The 16,881-nt window shown below is 42.6% G+C and overlaps 1 protein-coding gene across 2 annotated transcripts in view; it reads left to right on the top strand.

The window, feature by feature from the left end:
- Positions 1-16,881, top strand: part of ADCY1 (adenylate cyclase 1) — a 252,378-nt gene that overhangs the window by 166,644 nt on the left and 68,853 nt on the right. For both annotated transcript variants that reach the window (XM_074945261.1, XM_074945260.1), the window contains exons 8-9: positions 12,586-12,741; positions 16,037-16,231. In XM_074945261.1, the coding sequence (XP_074801362.1) occupies positions 12,586-12,741; positions 16,037-16,231 (351 nt within the window). The remainder of the gene's footprint in view (positions 1-12,585; positions 12,742-16,036; positions 16,232-16,881) is intronic.

The raw sequence follows: 16,881 nt of genomic DNA, 5'->3' as shown, positions 1-16,881 counted from the left end.
TCAACAGATGTGATTTTAAACTTCCTGCAGTCGCAATCCTGTCACGAAGTGAGTGGCTGGAAAGTAAACAGCTTGTATAGAATTCTGACGACTCAGAAGAATATCGGAACACTATTTTTGACACAGTGCAATAGCCTCAGCTGGCGTAAATCAGTGTAGCTTCAGGGACTTCACTGGAGCTTTGCTAGTTTACATCAGCTGAGGACCTGTCCCTGTCTGTTGTACTGAGCCCTATGCCTTCCCACCACTAAACAATGAATGTTGTTTAATGTATCTTATCTGCAACTGATTTGATGGTTTTGTTCAGCTTGGAATGAGCAGGAACAGATTTACCGTGAAACGACCCATGCGGTGGCATGGGGCCCCCAAAATGCAGGAAAAATATCTGACAACCTGCCCCTGAGTCCCGGCCAAGGGTGCAGCAGGACTCAGGCAGGCAGGCCGCCTGTATGCCATGGCCGGGGGTCTACGCTGCTCCCGGAAGTGGCCAGCTGCTGGCACGTCTCTGCACGCCCCTGGTGGGGGGTGGGAGGCAGCTCCGTGCGCTGCCCCCGCCCCGGGCAGTACACAGAGATGTGCCAGCAGCAGGGCTAAGGCGGCTCCCTGCCCACTCTGCCTCCCTCCACGCCGCTTCACTCCTGGAAGCGGCTGGTATGTCCCTGTGGCCCTTTGGGGGGGCAGGGTCTCTGTGTGCTATCCCCACCCTGAGTGCCAATGGGAGCTGCAGGGGCAGCACCTGCAGGCAGTGGTGTATGGAGACCCCCTGACTCCCCCCGCCTAGGAGCTGCTGCCAGAAGGGTGTGTGCGCCAGTCGTTTTGGGAGCCGTGCTGCCCAAGTTAAGCGCCTCCCCCCTGCCTCCCTCCTGCACCCCAACCCTCTGTTCCAGCCCAGAGCCTGTACCTCATACCCCTCACCCCAGCCCAGAGCCCGCATCCAGCAACCAAACTTCCTCCTGGAGACTGGAGCCTGCACCCCCTCCTGCCCCGATCAAGGATCCTCACTTTATTTTCATTTACTTCCCACTATTTATAATATAGGAGGATGATGAAGAAAAAAAGAATGAAAAATGGGGCAGGGGAAAGAGAATGTTCTTTTTCTTGGCTGGGTCCTGAGGGGGGGCCCCGAAAATGGAGCTGCACACAGGGACCCACTAATTCGAAATCTGCTACTGGGAATAGGGTGACCAGATGTCCCGATTTTATAAGGACAGTCCTGATATATGGGGCTTTTTCTTATATAGGCGCTTATTACCCCCCAACCACGTCCCGATTTTTCACACTTTCTATCTGGTCACCCTAACCGGGAATGAGCATAGAGCAAACGTTGCATATTATAGCACAGAGCAGACTTCAGATTCTATCAGCATTCAGTATATTTCCCACTCTTATGTGAAGAACACAGACATTTTTGATATTTTATTGAAATGTTCTGTCTAGGCCATTGTGAGATCTATCTTCACATAAAACTCCCATTGACTTCTATGGGAGTGACACACACACAGATTACAGGATTGGGCTCTAAGAAATTAGGAAGGGTGCAGAGGAAATCAGGGGGATATTATGCGGCTTATTTTGTGATGTGCAAACAATATGAAATAAACAAGTTTAGTATTTGTTTTTTCAATTAACATTCAGAAAGAAAATGAAATATTGTGGGGAAGCTGCAAGTCTGGGAAGTACTCATGCAAATGTATATTTGCGCAAAAGTTCATGTCAGAATTCTTTATGGTAACCATCTTAAAAATCTCCTGTTCAGAACACTGTCATCCTCTCAGAGAGAGCAGAAATACAAACACCTGGTAACTTAGATGACCAGGCATACACTACTAATGAAGAATGGTAAATATTTGAAGATATAATCAAATAGTTTGGACTAGCTGATAGGCTGATACATGTTTGCATAAAGCATTCACCAGATAATTTTGAATAAATAGCATATTTTTAAAAAATCAAAGCCTGTCTGTAGATAACTCACAAAAAGTAAAAACAGGCTATGTCTGTTCACTTATTTGCTACAAACAGTTCACCAACGTCACCCAAAAGCAAGTTCTGTATTAGCCCTTTTCCACAAAGCCCAAAACAAACATTTTACGATAGGCCGCATAACATGAATTGTCAAATGTGATACATTAATGCCAACACACACTCTATAAGTTCAGTAATACACGAAAAACTACAACGCCTATTTATCTCGAAGGGATGGTGTTCCTAGCTTCTGTTTGCCAAAAGTTGGGAATGAGCAACAAGGGATGGATCACTTAACGATTACCTGTTCTGGTCATCCCCTTTGAAGCACCTGGCAGTGGCCACTGTCGGAAGACAGGATACTGGGCTAGATGGACCTTTGATCTGATCCAATATGGCTGTTCATATGTTCTTATGACTTCAGTCTGTCCTGTCCTCCTCTGCATTTGATGTGGGATGCTTCCTCCTCCTCCAGGCTGCCTGGATCATCGGGTGGCATGGAGTGCACAGTGGAGAGACTCTCCCTGTTCTCAGTTCCAGTGTCCAGCACTACAGCCTCTAAGAGAAGAAAATCGCACAGAAAATCCTGCTCATCTGTGCCAGTTTGGGCTGGAGCATGCTCATGCACGCAGACACTTTTTAGCAGCCAGCTTCTAGCAAACCTCTACCGGGCATGTGCAAATGGCAGTTTTCAGAGGCTTATAACTGCCAAATGTGAGTGGATTTTTACAGGGATGGGGGGAAAAAGCATCTCTCTGACCCCAGCCAAATTTAAAGTCTCCACTACAAAGCATGGGGTGCTAGAGCTTGTCAATTAAACAGTTGTAAAAAGAAATTAACATTGGCAAAACAATCTGTTTTCTCCACCCCTGTTCTCAAAAATGACTGAACCAGTGTTGTTGAACTTGTCCAAACTTTACAAAAATACTCGACCTAAGTCAGACTCCCAATATGGAAAATTTCAGTCCAAACAGTTAAAACTTGGGAAAATTATAAGTAACTGAAAACAGAGTCTTACAGGGGTAAATGTTAGGCAATATTCACTGCCCCAAAATGTCATTAGTGCAGAGTTAAGTATGACCATCTACTTCCTGATTGTCGAGTGCACCTGTACTTAAATCTCTAAAACCCAGGAAATACAGAGTTACGGTACGCACAAGCTATGCCACACAACCTTAACTCTGCCCCCAGAACCAGTGGGGATATACTGTCAGTGTGCTTCAGCTAGGACTGCACTATAATAAGCAGACATAAGGACTGACAAAGTAAATGTGTCATTTTATGTGGTTTTTTCCCCCACAGAACTGTATTCTCTTATTGAACTCGCATGTACTCCAGCTGCCCTTCACTGTGTCAGGGACAGCTGTGTTGACTGGTGCAAGGATTATTTGCAGCAGGTTGCCACAGCTCACACCATATATGAGGAGAAGTGCATCTGCACCCAAAGGGATCACAGGGCTCTGATTCCATACTAGAGCCATACTAGATTCCTTACCGCTGACTGTTCCTGTTGATCAGGACACTGTCACTCAACCATCACCACATTATCCCAAGAGAGTGTGAAAACCAGTTGTGTGCCTCATCTTATATGGTAGTGAGTTGCTATTTCAGGGCAGTATAATCCCTTGCCATTTGAGAATCTCTGGTAGTCTACCCACAACTTTTAGTTAGGCTAGATAGTGTTTTATGTTAGCCATGTAAGTGATTATGTATATATATTTGGGAAAAAAAATTTAAATAGGGTGTACGAAAGTGACGTTCTGTCCCTTTAAATATTTGAGCACTCCCCTATCCCACCCAGTGCAAAGCCTCACTTTCATGTTGGTTTCAGTTTTGCTGAAAGAACAATAAAGCAAGCATGGGATAGAGCTGTGTTTCTGTCTCCTCTGCTGGGTCCAAATATAATAGTCAGGAATCTGCTTTCATTCTCTTTCTCTGGTTTTCATCTGAAACAGTTTCCTTAGTCACATGTGCATATAAAAAGATACTGAAAGCAGACACTAAAGCCTTGCGCTAATTCCCACTGCAGTGTGAAAACCAGTACAAAGGATGGATTACAGGTACCTGAGTGTGGGATTACAGTATGAAAAAGACTGAGAATTCATGTATGAGGGGGTAGAGAATTCAAGTTTTCTCTCCTCGTTTCATCATAGTATCCCCCCGCCCTCAGATCTCCACCCTTCCATTCCTGGCTCCATCTTTCAGTAAAAACAACTAATAGGACATAGCAGGGGTCCCATATCCCTGTACCCCCAAAATATCACTTCAGTTAGCCTACCAATACTTTTTTGGTAGCCCTCCCCCCCCCGTAAAGCTGCCTCCAGAAATAGAATTTAACACTCAATATCAAAGAGTGATAGCTTTGTCAAAGAACAGGCAGAATATACAATTACTGCGTGGTTTTTACAATTCAGCTTTTATCAGTGAATCATTGTTAGCACCTTGCATTCTTCAGATTTAGCAAGTGCATTTGGTTTTCTGTATGTGGTCCCTGGATGCTTTTCATTCTATATTGCAAAGGCTTTCAAGTGACTTTTATTAATCAAGTGTAGCTTGTTTGATGTGTATGATTGTTATTGGAATAGGATTTTTGACAGCAGGCTGCTGTTGTTTTTGTCAGACCAACCAAAGAAACTTTACCATGGTGGGGACTAGATTTTCACTCCTCTTAAAATAAAAATAAATAAATAGATAGATAAAAAATCTGAACTCGATGAGCTGAAAAATTGCTAGTCAGCAATGTGTAAACAAACAAAAAAGGAACAGGAGGAGGGGGGGAATAAATTGAAAGAAGGAAAAGGACTAAAATTAGCATTCCAGTCATTTTATTTTCTTTTTTGATGTCCATCTATATACTGACAGAGTCTTAAATTTCCATCTGTATTTGATTGTGATAACCTTCCTTGCAGGAAGGTGCATTCCACTGAATAATAGCGTGTCCCGATAGAAAAGACACTCTCTTCCTGCAGCACAGGTGAAATTTTTAAGGCTTGTGTTCTGTACAAGCAAAGAGGAAGCCACAAAACAAACACATTAGGCCAAAATGTTCAAACTCAGGTTCCTGAAGTTAGGCACCTAAATCCATCGTTAGGTACCTAATTATGTGGTCTGATATTTTTTTTTCCCGAGATGTTGAGCACCCACAGCTCCCATTGTCTGCTTGTCTGTGGGAGAAATGGGTGTCCAGCACTTCTGAAAAATCAGATCACTTTTATTTCAGCACTTAAATGTGAATTTAAATGCCTAACGTTAACCACCTAAATTTGAAAATTCTGACCACTGTTTATGCAGATCTGACATAGTGAAGGGACATAATTACAGTTCAAAGCTTCCACTATAATGGTATCTATATTAGTTCAAAAACTGTACACAGAAATATGCTAACAATGAAGAGCACTATTTTTAGGTCTACCAAACACACAGCTAGCATTGGGAGTAGCCTGTCTGTGCTACCACTGACCAAAGAAGGAGATAAGGGCGTTGTGCTGTCTGGAGTGGCTCACAACTGTGAGTGCTTACCTCAGTGTAGACTGTCAGAAAACAAGGGCTGATATTCCAGCTGGTAGTATACAGATTTAATAATTTTATTAAGATAAAGTTGAAGTAAAAAGAAAATGGTACAGAGTTTAGGCATAGAAGTTTCTGGTTATCAGGGAATAAAGTACAGATTATTAAGAAGAAAAGGAGTACTTGTGTGGCACCTTAGTGACTAACAAAGTTATTTGAGCATAAGCTTTCATGAGCTACAGCTCACTTCATCAGAGGCATTCAGTGGAAAATACAGGGGGGAGATTTATATACATAGAGAACATGAAACAATGGGTGTTACCATACACATTGTAACCAGAGTGATCACTTAAGGTGAGCTATTACCAGCAGGAGAGCGGGGGGGGGGGGGGACCTTTTGTAGTGATAATCAAGGTGGGCCATTTCCAGCAGTTGACAAGAACGTCTGAGGAACAGTGGGGGGGGGGGATAAACATGGGGAAATAGTTTTACTTTATGTAATGACCCATCCACTCCCAGTTTCTATTCAAGCCTAAATTAATTGTATCCAGTTTGCAAGATTATCAAGGGGTGCGAAATTCGGTTTAGGAGCAGGTGGCATAAGGAATACATAACCTGCAGTCTCCCCGATTGGGGGTAAAAGTTTAACGGGTCAAAGTACAGACATTGAGCTATGGGGTTATGTTGTCCATATAATGGCTATGTTCAGGTGTGGAATATAATGAGTGGCTACGATGATGAGGATGGATCTACCCTCATTTGGTGGGATTTAATGTTCAGTGAGTTTATGATTCCAGTTCATATGGTCCAATGGAAAAAGTCTCTCAGTTCCTTTCCCATAGTTGATGCAAGATGTCATACCGGCTCACACCTCCTGGTACTGTCAGTGGCCAGTGATGTGTTCGATGTCCCTGGACCATCGGATGGCATCCGAGACCACGAGGCGCCGCATGAGCCGTGCGTAGCGTCGACCAATCCCACAGGTCCACAGCACACGCTCGTTGCAGGGGTCCCAAGTACCCAGGGCTCCAACGATCAGGGCATCCATCTGCACCTCGTAGCCCTTCGCTCTCAGGGTGTCGGCCAGGGGAGCGTATTTTTCCAGCTTACGAGCTCGGGCTTCGCGGAAGGCCGGGGTCCTGTTCTCGAAGGAGACCATGATGTCGATGAGGATGATCTTTTTCTGGGCCTCTTCAGTGACTACCACATCAGGTCGCAACTGGCTGTCAGTACCGGGGATGGCGCAGTTCACGGCGACCTCCCCCAGGCGTGGTGCGATGGCTTTCACCAGGTGGTTCTGGATGGCATTGTGTCACAGCTGCCAGGCTCTGGAGTGGGGCTTGCAGCTGCACAGGACGTGGGGCAGGGTCTCGTTGGAGTAGCCGCACTTCCTGCAATGCTTGTCTCGGTTCCCGTGGCGGACGGCTCCGTTGAGCGGGACGCAATTGAGCCAGGCGCGGTGGATGAACCGCCAGTCGGCGGAACTGGTGAAGCCGCCCCTGGTGAGGAAGTGGTTGCTGGCATCCCATTTGCTGGTCAGTTCGAAGGCTTTACCCTGGTCTGGTTTACGCTTTAGGGTTTCCATGTACAGCGAGTGGATGGCCACCTTCAGGGTCCTCTCCAGCATGCCCCTGGCGCTCAGGGTGACGATGGTGTTGTCCTCAGACCTGATCTGCGGCACCAGGACTCCCAGCTCCTGGCGCTTCTCGCACCACTCCCAGCGGCAGCTGATGCGCTTCCCCAAGCGACGCGAGGCATTGCGAGCGCGGGACCACAGTGAAGCGATGTCGCCACCGTCCCGTCCGAATTCTCCATCCAGGGAACCACTCAGAAAGTTGGCAGTGTTTTGGTTGGAGGGGGCTCTGCCGATCCGCTTCTTTGTTGCGTCATGGAGGGCGTTTGCTGCGATGTTCCTTACCATGGCGTCAGGACACGTCAGCAGGTGGAAGGCTTGGGTGATCACCGCGATGTCACACAGGTCACCCATGCGGGGGACATTGGCACCGCCAGGCCTGTGGGCGATATAGACCAGCTCGTTGCTGGCTCTCTGGGGAAGGAACAGCCACTTCTTCACCAGCTGCTGGACGATCTTGTATGCCTTGTTGAGGGATACCTTCGCCACGGCGGATCCCCTTAGGACGAACGAGATGCGGGGGATCAGGAAGGTGTTCAGGGCGTTTATCTTCTGCCACGGTGCTAGCAGGGAGGCGTCGATCTTGGTGGCATCCTGCAAGATCTCCTGGATGGTGTCTGCCGGACACGGAAACCCATCGGCGTGCCAAGGTGCCAGTACGCCTGCCCCTCTGCCAGGGTTCTATAATTAGATTTCACCAAGCCAGCACCACACGTGAACTCCGGGATCACTATCCCAGTCTTACCATGGCGTCACAAACAGTCCCCTTAGTGCCCAGCCTGTCTTGCCACCCAGACAAACTGGACTTTGTGATAAAGGGTCACGTCAACTAAAAATCACACATCAGGTTTCTCCCAGTCCCAAGAGACCAGTCACTTACCCCAGATCAGTTGGTACTCTGGATCTTACACCAAAGACAATGCTGGCAGCCAATTCTGTAGTAAATTAACTAAAAGTTTATTAGCTAAGAATAAAGAATGAGAGTTATTGAGAGATTAAAGCAAGTAAAATAGATGTACGGGTGAATCACAGTTTTTAACTCCAAATAGTAGCAGTGATGTAATAAACTGCTAGTTTCCCAAAAGTCTTTCAAGATACCCAGATTGTCTCTGGAGATCTCTGTTTGCATCTGGTACACTTCCCTGTAAAAGTCCAAACAGTCAAAGATAAAGGATCTTTCTTTGACTCCATATTTATGGTATCTTCATGCAGAAAGCAAGCTGACAGTGTCTCTACCCACATGGGTTTTTCCTTTGATGACAGTGAGTGAGGAATGCACTTAGTCTTATGACCTCCAGTCATCATCACTATGGCCATTTGCTTTGTAATTAGCACCTTATACAATAAATTCCTTCATTAGCATTTCACAAGAATTCTTTGATGGGTTATTGAGTTACATGGGTATATACAATGTAAATGTTTGTTACTACATTATAACAGAAACAGATAAGTGAAAACAATACAAGTAACATTCCACTAGCTTTCATGAAGTTTAAAACGTTACTCCCTTGGATTTACACTAACACACAAGTGAATTGGCCTATGGTCCTGATCTGACCTGCTCTGCCAGGGTCACCGAGGGAATGATGCTTTTGTTGCAAAATGTGTTGGTGTACCGCTTCAGTATCACTCCTGCTGTCACTGTGAATGGTGCTAGGAACAGAAATGCACAAATGTCAGTCTGATGGCCCCCAATCTGAAATTATTCCATCACTGTGAGTGGGAGTGGGGTTTGGGCCTTTGCTTTATGTTCTGATGCTCCCATTTTATTTTACTCCCCCAAAGATGTGGCACTTGGAGACAAGAGATGTGATGGGCTTAGAGAATGACTGTATCTATTTTATTGGTCTCCCAGCAATCTTTTAACACTGGCAACCATTAGAAATATGGGCTGTATTTGTGTTGGATAGGTAGATAAACTGGTTTGAACTATGGATAATTTTTTTCTTATGCAAGTTGTATTCTTTCACCACTAAGAAAAATGGACTTTAGTATATTAGTAAAGGAATTATTACAAATAAGTATAATATGGCATATGAGAGATTTGTCTAAAAATTGCTAATTACCATAGCTGTGAAAAGAGGAACCTGAAATAAAACTTGCTCACTTATCTCAGGATAACAAAAGTCCACAGGAAAGCAAGTAACTTGCAAGTAATAACAGGAGAGATGCTAATACCAAGAAGCTTAGACCTGACTGACTGAAGGCATAAGCAAGAGACACACACACAATACAGCATGGAAGCGTTCTGTGAATGCACTTTGAATATCAACGGTACCCTCCTTTTCTGTGATTTTTTTTCATGCCCCTAGCTGACCACAGCAAAATGAACTGCAGTCTGATGCTGTTTCTGAGGAGCCTAGATAAGCAGCAGTGGCTCCTCTACCAGAGTATTACAAGAGATGCAAACAGAGGGGTGTTTTCTCAGAATTTTAATCAATGATTGTTGTATTCCACATACTTCAATGCACTCTCGAAGCTGTAAATAGGCTGGCTGCCCTTTGTAGGGATCTGATAGAACATCCCCATTCTTATCCTGATTTGCTGGCTATATTAGTCCAAAGAACCCTTCCTAAAATGATGTTGCAAATGAACGAGCATCAATTCAGCTGCGCTTAAAAAGGAAGTGCCAAAATAAAATAAAATAAAGCAGGCCATGAGCAAGTTCAGTGGGATGCCTGTCAAGGATGGCCTAATTTTTTTTTTATTTAAGTGTGGCATAAAGAGGTAATACTGCCCTCCTGGCAATGACCATTTGTCTGTGTTATAGCAGAAGCCCAACAATGCCCAATGACTGGTAAATAAACAGGTTGCTCCATCTGCTGCTTTGAAGATATTTTAAAGAAGCTGTTATAAACTCTGGAAGTTACCTTTTTAAAAATTATCTGCACACATTAGGGTTCTTCTGAGGGAGCGCCAAGTTGGGGAAAGGGAGGAGGTACACCTCCTGAGCAAAGTTGTCAGGCAACATTATTCCTCTATAAGTCATAATGCTTCTGGGCAGTCAGAGAAGCATAGTGTTCACAGGAGATTTGATACACTGAAGGAAGTTTAGACTGTACTCTCCAAAGCACACTCCTCCCAGCACTTCCAGGGGGAGAGAGACCATGCCCCTGTTCTTGCTGCTCTCTCATACATGCCCTCTTGACTCTGCTAGCAAAAATTTCCATTAGCACACCCAGCTATATTACCGTTTCTCTTTTGTGGGTACTCCGAGCTGCAAAGGAGCTTCTCGTTCTTTAACTAGAAGATCAACTCAGAATCAGCCTAATATCGCCCCCAAAATGAAGATGTGTGGCAAAATCACTGACCTGCTCAATGTGACTTCCAGGTGAGAGGTCTGACTTTGTCCGCCAGACAGAGGAAAGGGGACTAGTTGTTTTGGAGTTGAGATCCAGTGGTGATGCTAAGATCTATTTCACCTTGTGCCTTCCATATGTTCCCTTTTTTATTACTGCAACTTGCAAAATAGAGCAAAACTACTGGAGTTAATTGCCAAAAAAAGCTGCTACGTTTTGGTTGGGTTTAGAGAAAGGCATGCAGCAAAATACTTATATTTCTAGAAGAGCTTGGCTGTGTTAAGAAAACATGATCGGATTAATCAGTAACATCACAACTAGCTACCCAAAGGCTATGTTTTAGCTTGGGGCCTTGCAGAACATTGGGGTGAAGGTAGATCCCATTTGCCATATTCTGACCTAAGGGCTATCTATGCCTAATAATATCTTATTTGGTATGAACAACTAAGGAATGTGTTCAAGATATTTAGTGAAGTGAATGTCACTGAACAATGTCCTCTGGGCAGAATATTGCTTTCCAGCAGTGAGTCACTTGCCAGAAATTCCTCAACTGAGAGATTATATGCGAAGCCACTTAAGAGAGATTTTTTTCACTATTTCTAACCTACACATAATCAACTCCTTATATAGCAGAATAACATGCACAGTAAACTAGTGTCCTTTAAATTGAAGAACTATCAGATGTGCTGTATAATGCAGATAGTATTAATCTACTTTAATCATCCTTCAGGTGCACAATATAGTAATTGTGCCCATTCAGGAATTTTTTCCTGTTTAATACCAGGTTGTGTCACACATTAATTAAAATGTTATGCAGATATTCAAACAGACTAATTGATTTCTGTGTTTGGTTGTCGCAGTGCAACATGTAGTCTGCTGAATGGTACCCATACAACTCCGTAGGAAAAGCTCTGTATTGCACCATAAAATGCAATGCATTTCTCAATACCTAAATACATATATTTTAAACTGAATATACATATATTTTAAACTGATATAAAGCCAAATTCCACTCCCAGTTGTGAGCATGCGGTAGACCCCTTATGCTGCAGTAAACAACCATCACACTTCTCGACTCTTAATGGCAATTATAAACCAAATCCTTTTTACTCATTTCAGTGGCCATATTCCTTGGCTCCCAAGGACAAAGATCTGAGCTTTGTTTGGGGTTGAGAATATGTTTCAGGTGTCTGAGCACTATGCGCTGAACTCTGGGTCTCTTCACTTTTGCTCCTAAAATAGGTACATAGTAATTTGATGAGAGTGTGTAACACTTCTTTGTGTTACAGTGCTGGCAGGTAGTGTGGCCTTTCAAAATTCACGCAGATCCTCCTTCACAGATGACATATGCCAGAAGCGTAAATAATCCAAGCAGAGGTGGTTGCATGGCTCCTGGAAATAGATGAAGGGGTTCTGGTCCTGGTTCTAATCTAAGAACAGCACATAAGCATATCTTACATTCCATCAAAGTCAGTGGGTGTTAAACACATGCTTAAAAGTTAAGCAAGCGTTTTTCTGAATCAGGGCCTCTGTGCTGAAAGAAGTGGACCCATAAACATCCACCCCAGAATTCCTCTCCATGGCTCAATGTCCCCAGTTTTGAAGAAGCAAGATGTGGGGTATAATAGTTGGGTCCCCCAGCTCCCCGTTTAATCATGGTTCCATGGATGCATGCCTGTATCCTGGAGCCAGAACTCTAGTTGATAAAATGAGAGAGTGAAGGTAAGAAGAACATGACAGAAATGTTATAAAAAGAAAAGGAATAAACAGAAAAGTTCACTCATTGTTTATACTTCTTACGTGCTGCTTTTATTTTCAGGAAAAAATGGTTAAGTCAAATGAGTATGAAGTAAAAGAAGAAATACAACTAATGCCTCTCTTCTACATCAGTCGCTAATGGGTTTTGTACTCGTAGTTTCTATAGAAACTCAATTTTGAAATATTAGTTATGTTGTGCTTAAAGATAATATGTTAAACATATTCTATATATTAGATATAAAAAGAAGTATTCTACCCCAAGAAAATAGGTACTAAATGTAAAAAATGTGTAATAAAATACATTGTTTGATCACAATATTCATTTACAATGTTTTCATGCTTATTCTGATCATTGGACGGTATATGTTCATGTAGGTATGTAAATCTGTGTGTATCTTTTTCATATTTTTAATTGCCTGACAGATATTTCCAGGACTGATTCTCTCAGACATAAAGCCTGCCAAAAGAATGAAGTTCAAAACAGTCTGCTACCTGCTGGTCCAGCTCATGCATTGTCGTAAGATGTTCAAAGCTGAGATACCTTTCTCCAATGTCATGACATGTGAGGATGATGATAAGGTAATTAATAAGGATTCTCTGAGGTCCTTGAATGTGTGCTTTTAAAATGTACGTTGCTCCATGTTGTCTCACAAACTAAACCAAAACAGGTTGTTACTACATAAGTGCTGTCAATACAATAAACCCTTGTCTAGAAAAAAATTCCCCATTGTTGCTAATATGGTTTTTGCTCAGTAGGTAAAATAGCAGTTTGAGTCCTGAGGCACCCACAGGTGCCTTATTTGTGCATTTCAAGCACCATGTAAATTAGAGCATAGTAAATTGACTTGGCTCTTGAAAAGGCAAATGGCACCAGGCATCCTGTCTGTGCTAGGGATCCCAGGGTTCCCACTAGTGCTGGAGCTGAACTGGTGCTAGCAATGAGGAAAAACTTTTGCAGAATTTCCCCAGTATAGACAAAGCTTAAGTGTAGCAGATCTCAGGTGCAGAGTCACCCATACCTGTGTGCACACACACATCTCACAAGTGGCTACCATCTGGGACTTGTACTTCAGAAAAGAGTCCCTGAGGCCATTGCAGAAATTTCAAAACCTGTTTTGCAAATCCCTGGAGTCCTCCACAGTTTTCAGCTGACAGCACTGTACATGCAGTAGCATACAGAAAGTAAGTATATTTGTATGCCTATACATTTCTATATGAAAATGTGAATGGTAACCATGAATCATAAAGCTGATTTGGTGTTGAAACCAAAAGATTGGAAGAGTTGTCAGATCATTTATTTTGCCAGTAGGTGGCAATGTTACATAGTTTGCTGCTTGAATGTCAACTGCAGTAGAGCAAGAAGTTCATTCCCTGGGATTTGAACTATGCCTTGGACTGTCTCTGATATAAATGAGATACATTTTGAGAAACTTCAAATCTTCTTTTCTGGCAGTATTAGAACTTTCCTGTTTGTGCAACTTTTTTGTTTCTCCCAGTACTGACAGAAACACAAAAGTAAAAAAAGCAGCCCTTTTTGGTTTAAATCTCAAATCTCTTATTGCAGACTTTATTTACCATTTATAGAAATAGCATGTAACTCACAGATGGCATCATAGCTCTGAATTACGTCTTTTAAATGCTCTTTGAGTATTTTGAAAAATCTATGTTTGTTCTATAAAAGTTATGTGAAAATTTAGCCTTTTGTGTGTGTGTGTGCGCATGTATGCATAGTATACATACAAAGCCTTCGTATGTTAGGGAACCGGCTTAAATTCCACGAAGTCAGAACATTCAAAGTCACTGCTATAATGTTATCTTTAACTTACCTAATTGTGTGTCAAGTGTTTGCAACTCAGATGGGACTCTTATCTCAGGGAACATGATGTAAGAGTTTAATCTGTACAAACCAGCCCGCTCTCCTGGCTTCCTTCAGAGATCATTAATCCTTAAATCATGAAAGCCATATATAGCTCAAAACTCTTTGAAGCTGGCCCAGTATTATCTGCATCTGTGCCACAATAAAGTTGAAAAAACTCTCTGACAGAATACTTTACCTTGCAAAAACCTGAGACATCATGAAAGTCTGTAACATGAAAAAAGAGGTAAAATGCATATTAGAAAATAAATGAAAAAGTAGTTATATGTGGATAGTAGCTGATTTTATGGGCTAATAGCTCACTCCATTTTAATTCTCTTCAACATAAAACCCAAACAAAACCTCGGTCACTTAATTGAAAAAACACCCTGCAAAATTTAGTTTAGAAAGCAAAACTATGAGGCACCAAAATATAAGCATCTGAAATGAGTAGTAATCTATTTGTGTGTGTTAACTGGAATTTCAGGTACATGTTAACACAGTGTTAACACAAACCCTTCAGATTACATGCTTATTCAATATATTAGACTCAAAAGGCAAAACTCAAGCAGGTATTGTAGCTGTGTCATAAGCATTTACCACCAGCACTAATTGTATAAATATGAGAACAAGAAAACAATGAGAGAACTGAGAAGACATTTTATCTATGCTACGGAATCTCTTCCAGTACTTATCAGGGACCACTCCTGAACCAAGCCACTGGTCTGTAGTATTTCCTGACTGATCACTAGCTTCACATATCTACTTTACAGGGAAGTCTGCTTATGTGTGTTAGTCAACTAGCTGCTGACCTGTGTTTGTTTGTGTGTTGTGTTTTATTTTGATTTTAAGAAGAGCTGCCATTCCTGTTTCACACACAGTGAGAAAGGAAACGTCTATTCATTCTGCATACATTTAGCTGGTCACCTTTGTCCCCTGAGCTGTGACTTTGAAAGGGAATTGTAAAATCTCAAAGATATTTTCTAGGTATATAGCCTTTTAAAAAGTAGCATTGACAGCACTGCACTGAGACCTTGTGTCTGTTTGTAACAAGGGACAGCAAAGATTCTTCTTATTATATCCTAGGTGGTAGACATCTGTTTTGTTTTTTTTCCAAGCTGATCAGTCATAACCTGATGCATTAAATGGTCTTCCCTGACACCTGCAAATGTTTCATAAAAGAAGTATGTTTCTGACTATGTAGAAACAGGTTGAGCCCTTCTGTATAGGTCATGACAGGGGCACAGCCAGGCCGAATCTGAGCAGTGCTGTCATCCCATGCGTCAGGTCACAACGCCTGGAGCTGGGAGCCAGGCCCACGCTTTCAGGACAGCAGCCAGAGGAGTGAGTAATGCAAGAGAAATGGTAACAGAGGAAATATAATTATAAGGGAATTAGTCCTTCATTAGCCCTATATCTGTCGCTAAATTTGTGGTGTAAAATTATGTGAAGTCTTATGATGTGGATGTGGAGAAGGTGAAGAAAAGTTGCTTTGCAAATACTATCCCATCCACGTCGTCCTCAACAGCAAAACTGTTCAGAGGCATGGACAGTCTAGGGTTAATTTGAGTTGTCGCCGCTAAGTCACAAAAATGAGTTTTTCTCATCTGTGATCAATTTTCTTGTTACTCTGCTGATCAAGTCACTCTGATCTGGGCTGAGCTGGCTTTCACCACAGTGGCAGAGTAGAATGCTGTCGAGGACAATACGTAGAGGGATTTTTAAGGATGAGGAGTGAAATCATGGCGCCACTGAAGTAAATGGGAGTTTTGCCATTGACTTAAGTGGGACCAGGATTTTACCTGAGAAATTGTAACTAATTTGTAATTAGACTGTAACTTGACAGGGGCAAGGACTATGTCTTTCCTTGTATTTGTCTACAAATTTGTATTTGCTTAGCTGAACAGATTCCTGATGCTTACTGGGGACTTGGCAATACAAATGATGAGACATTTTCAGTCATGAATAATGTCATTGCAGTGAATAGCAGTCATTCTCCTGTTTTCTTTTCTGCTGCAGAGGAGAGCATTAAGGACAGCCTCTGAAAAACTCAGGAATCGTTCCTCTTTTTCTACGAATGTGGTATACACCACTCCAGGAACTCGAGTAAACAGATACATCAGCCGTTTGATAGAGGCCCGGCAAACTGAGTCCGAGATGGCTGACTTGAATTTCATTACCCTCAAGTATAAACAAATTGAACGTGAGCATAAAGTAAGTGAGAATTTGAATAAGTTCACTAACCAAAGATAATTGGACAGATGAAGTTGCGCCTTCTTAGACAAGTTTCAGAGTAACAGCCGTGTTAGTCTGTATTTGCAAAAAGAAAAGGAGTACTTGTGGCACCTTAGAGACTAACCAATTTATTTGAGCATAAGCTTTCATGAGCTACAGCTCACTTCATCGGATGCATACTGTGGAAAGTACAGAAGACATTTTTATACACACAAACCGTGAAAAAATGGGTGATTATCACTACAAAAGGTTGTCTCTTCCCCCACCCCACTCTCCTGCTGGTAATAGCTTATGTAAAGTGATCACTCTCCTTACAATGTGTATGATAATCAAGGTGGGCCATTTCCAGCACAAATCCAAAGGTTTTCTCCCACCTTGATTATCATACACATTGTAAGGAGAGTCATCACTTTAGATAAACTATTACCAACAGGAGAGTGGGTTTGTGTGTGTGTTGGGGGGGGGGGAGGAGAAAACCTGGATTTGTGCTAGAAATGGCCACCTTGATTATCATACACATTGTAAGGGAGTGATCACTTTACATAAGCTATTACCAGCAGGAGAGAGGGGTGGAGGGAGAGAAAACCTTTTGTAGTGATAATCACCCATTTTTTCATGGTTTGTGTGTA

Source organism: Natator depressus, chromosome 2 (assembly GCF_965152275.1).
Source record: "Natator depressus isolate rNatDep1 chromosome 2, rNatDep2.hap1, whole genome shotgun sequence".
Taxonomy (NCBI): domain Eukaryota; kingdom Metazoa; phylum Chordata; order Testudines; family Cheloniidae; genus Natator; species Natator depressus.
Note: the sequence above shows the minus strand (reverse complement) of the source record. Positions and strands in the feature narration are given on the sequence as shown.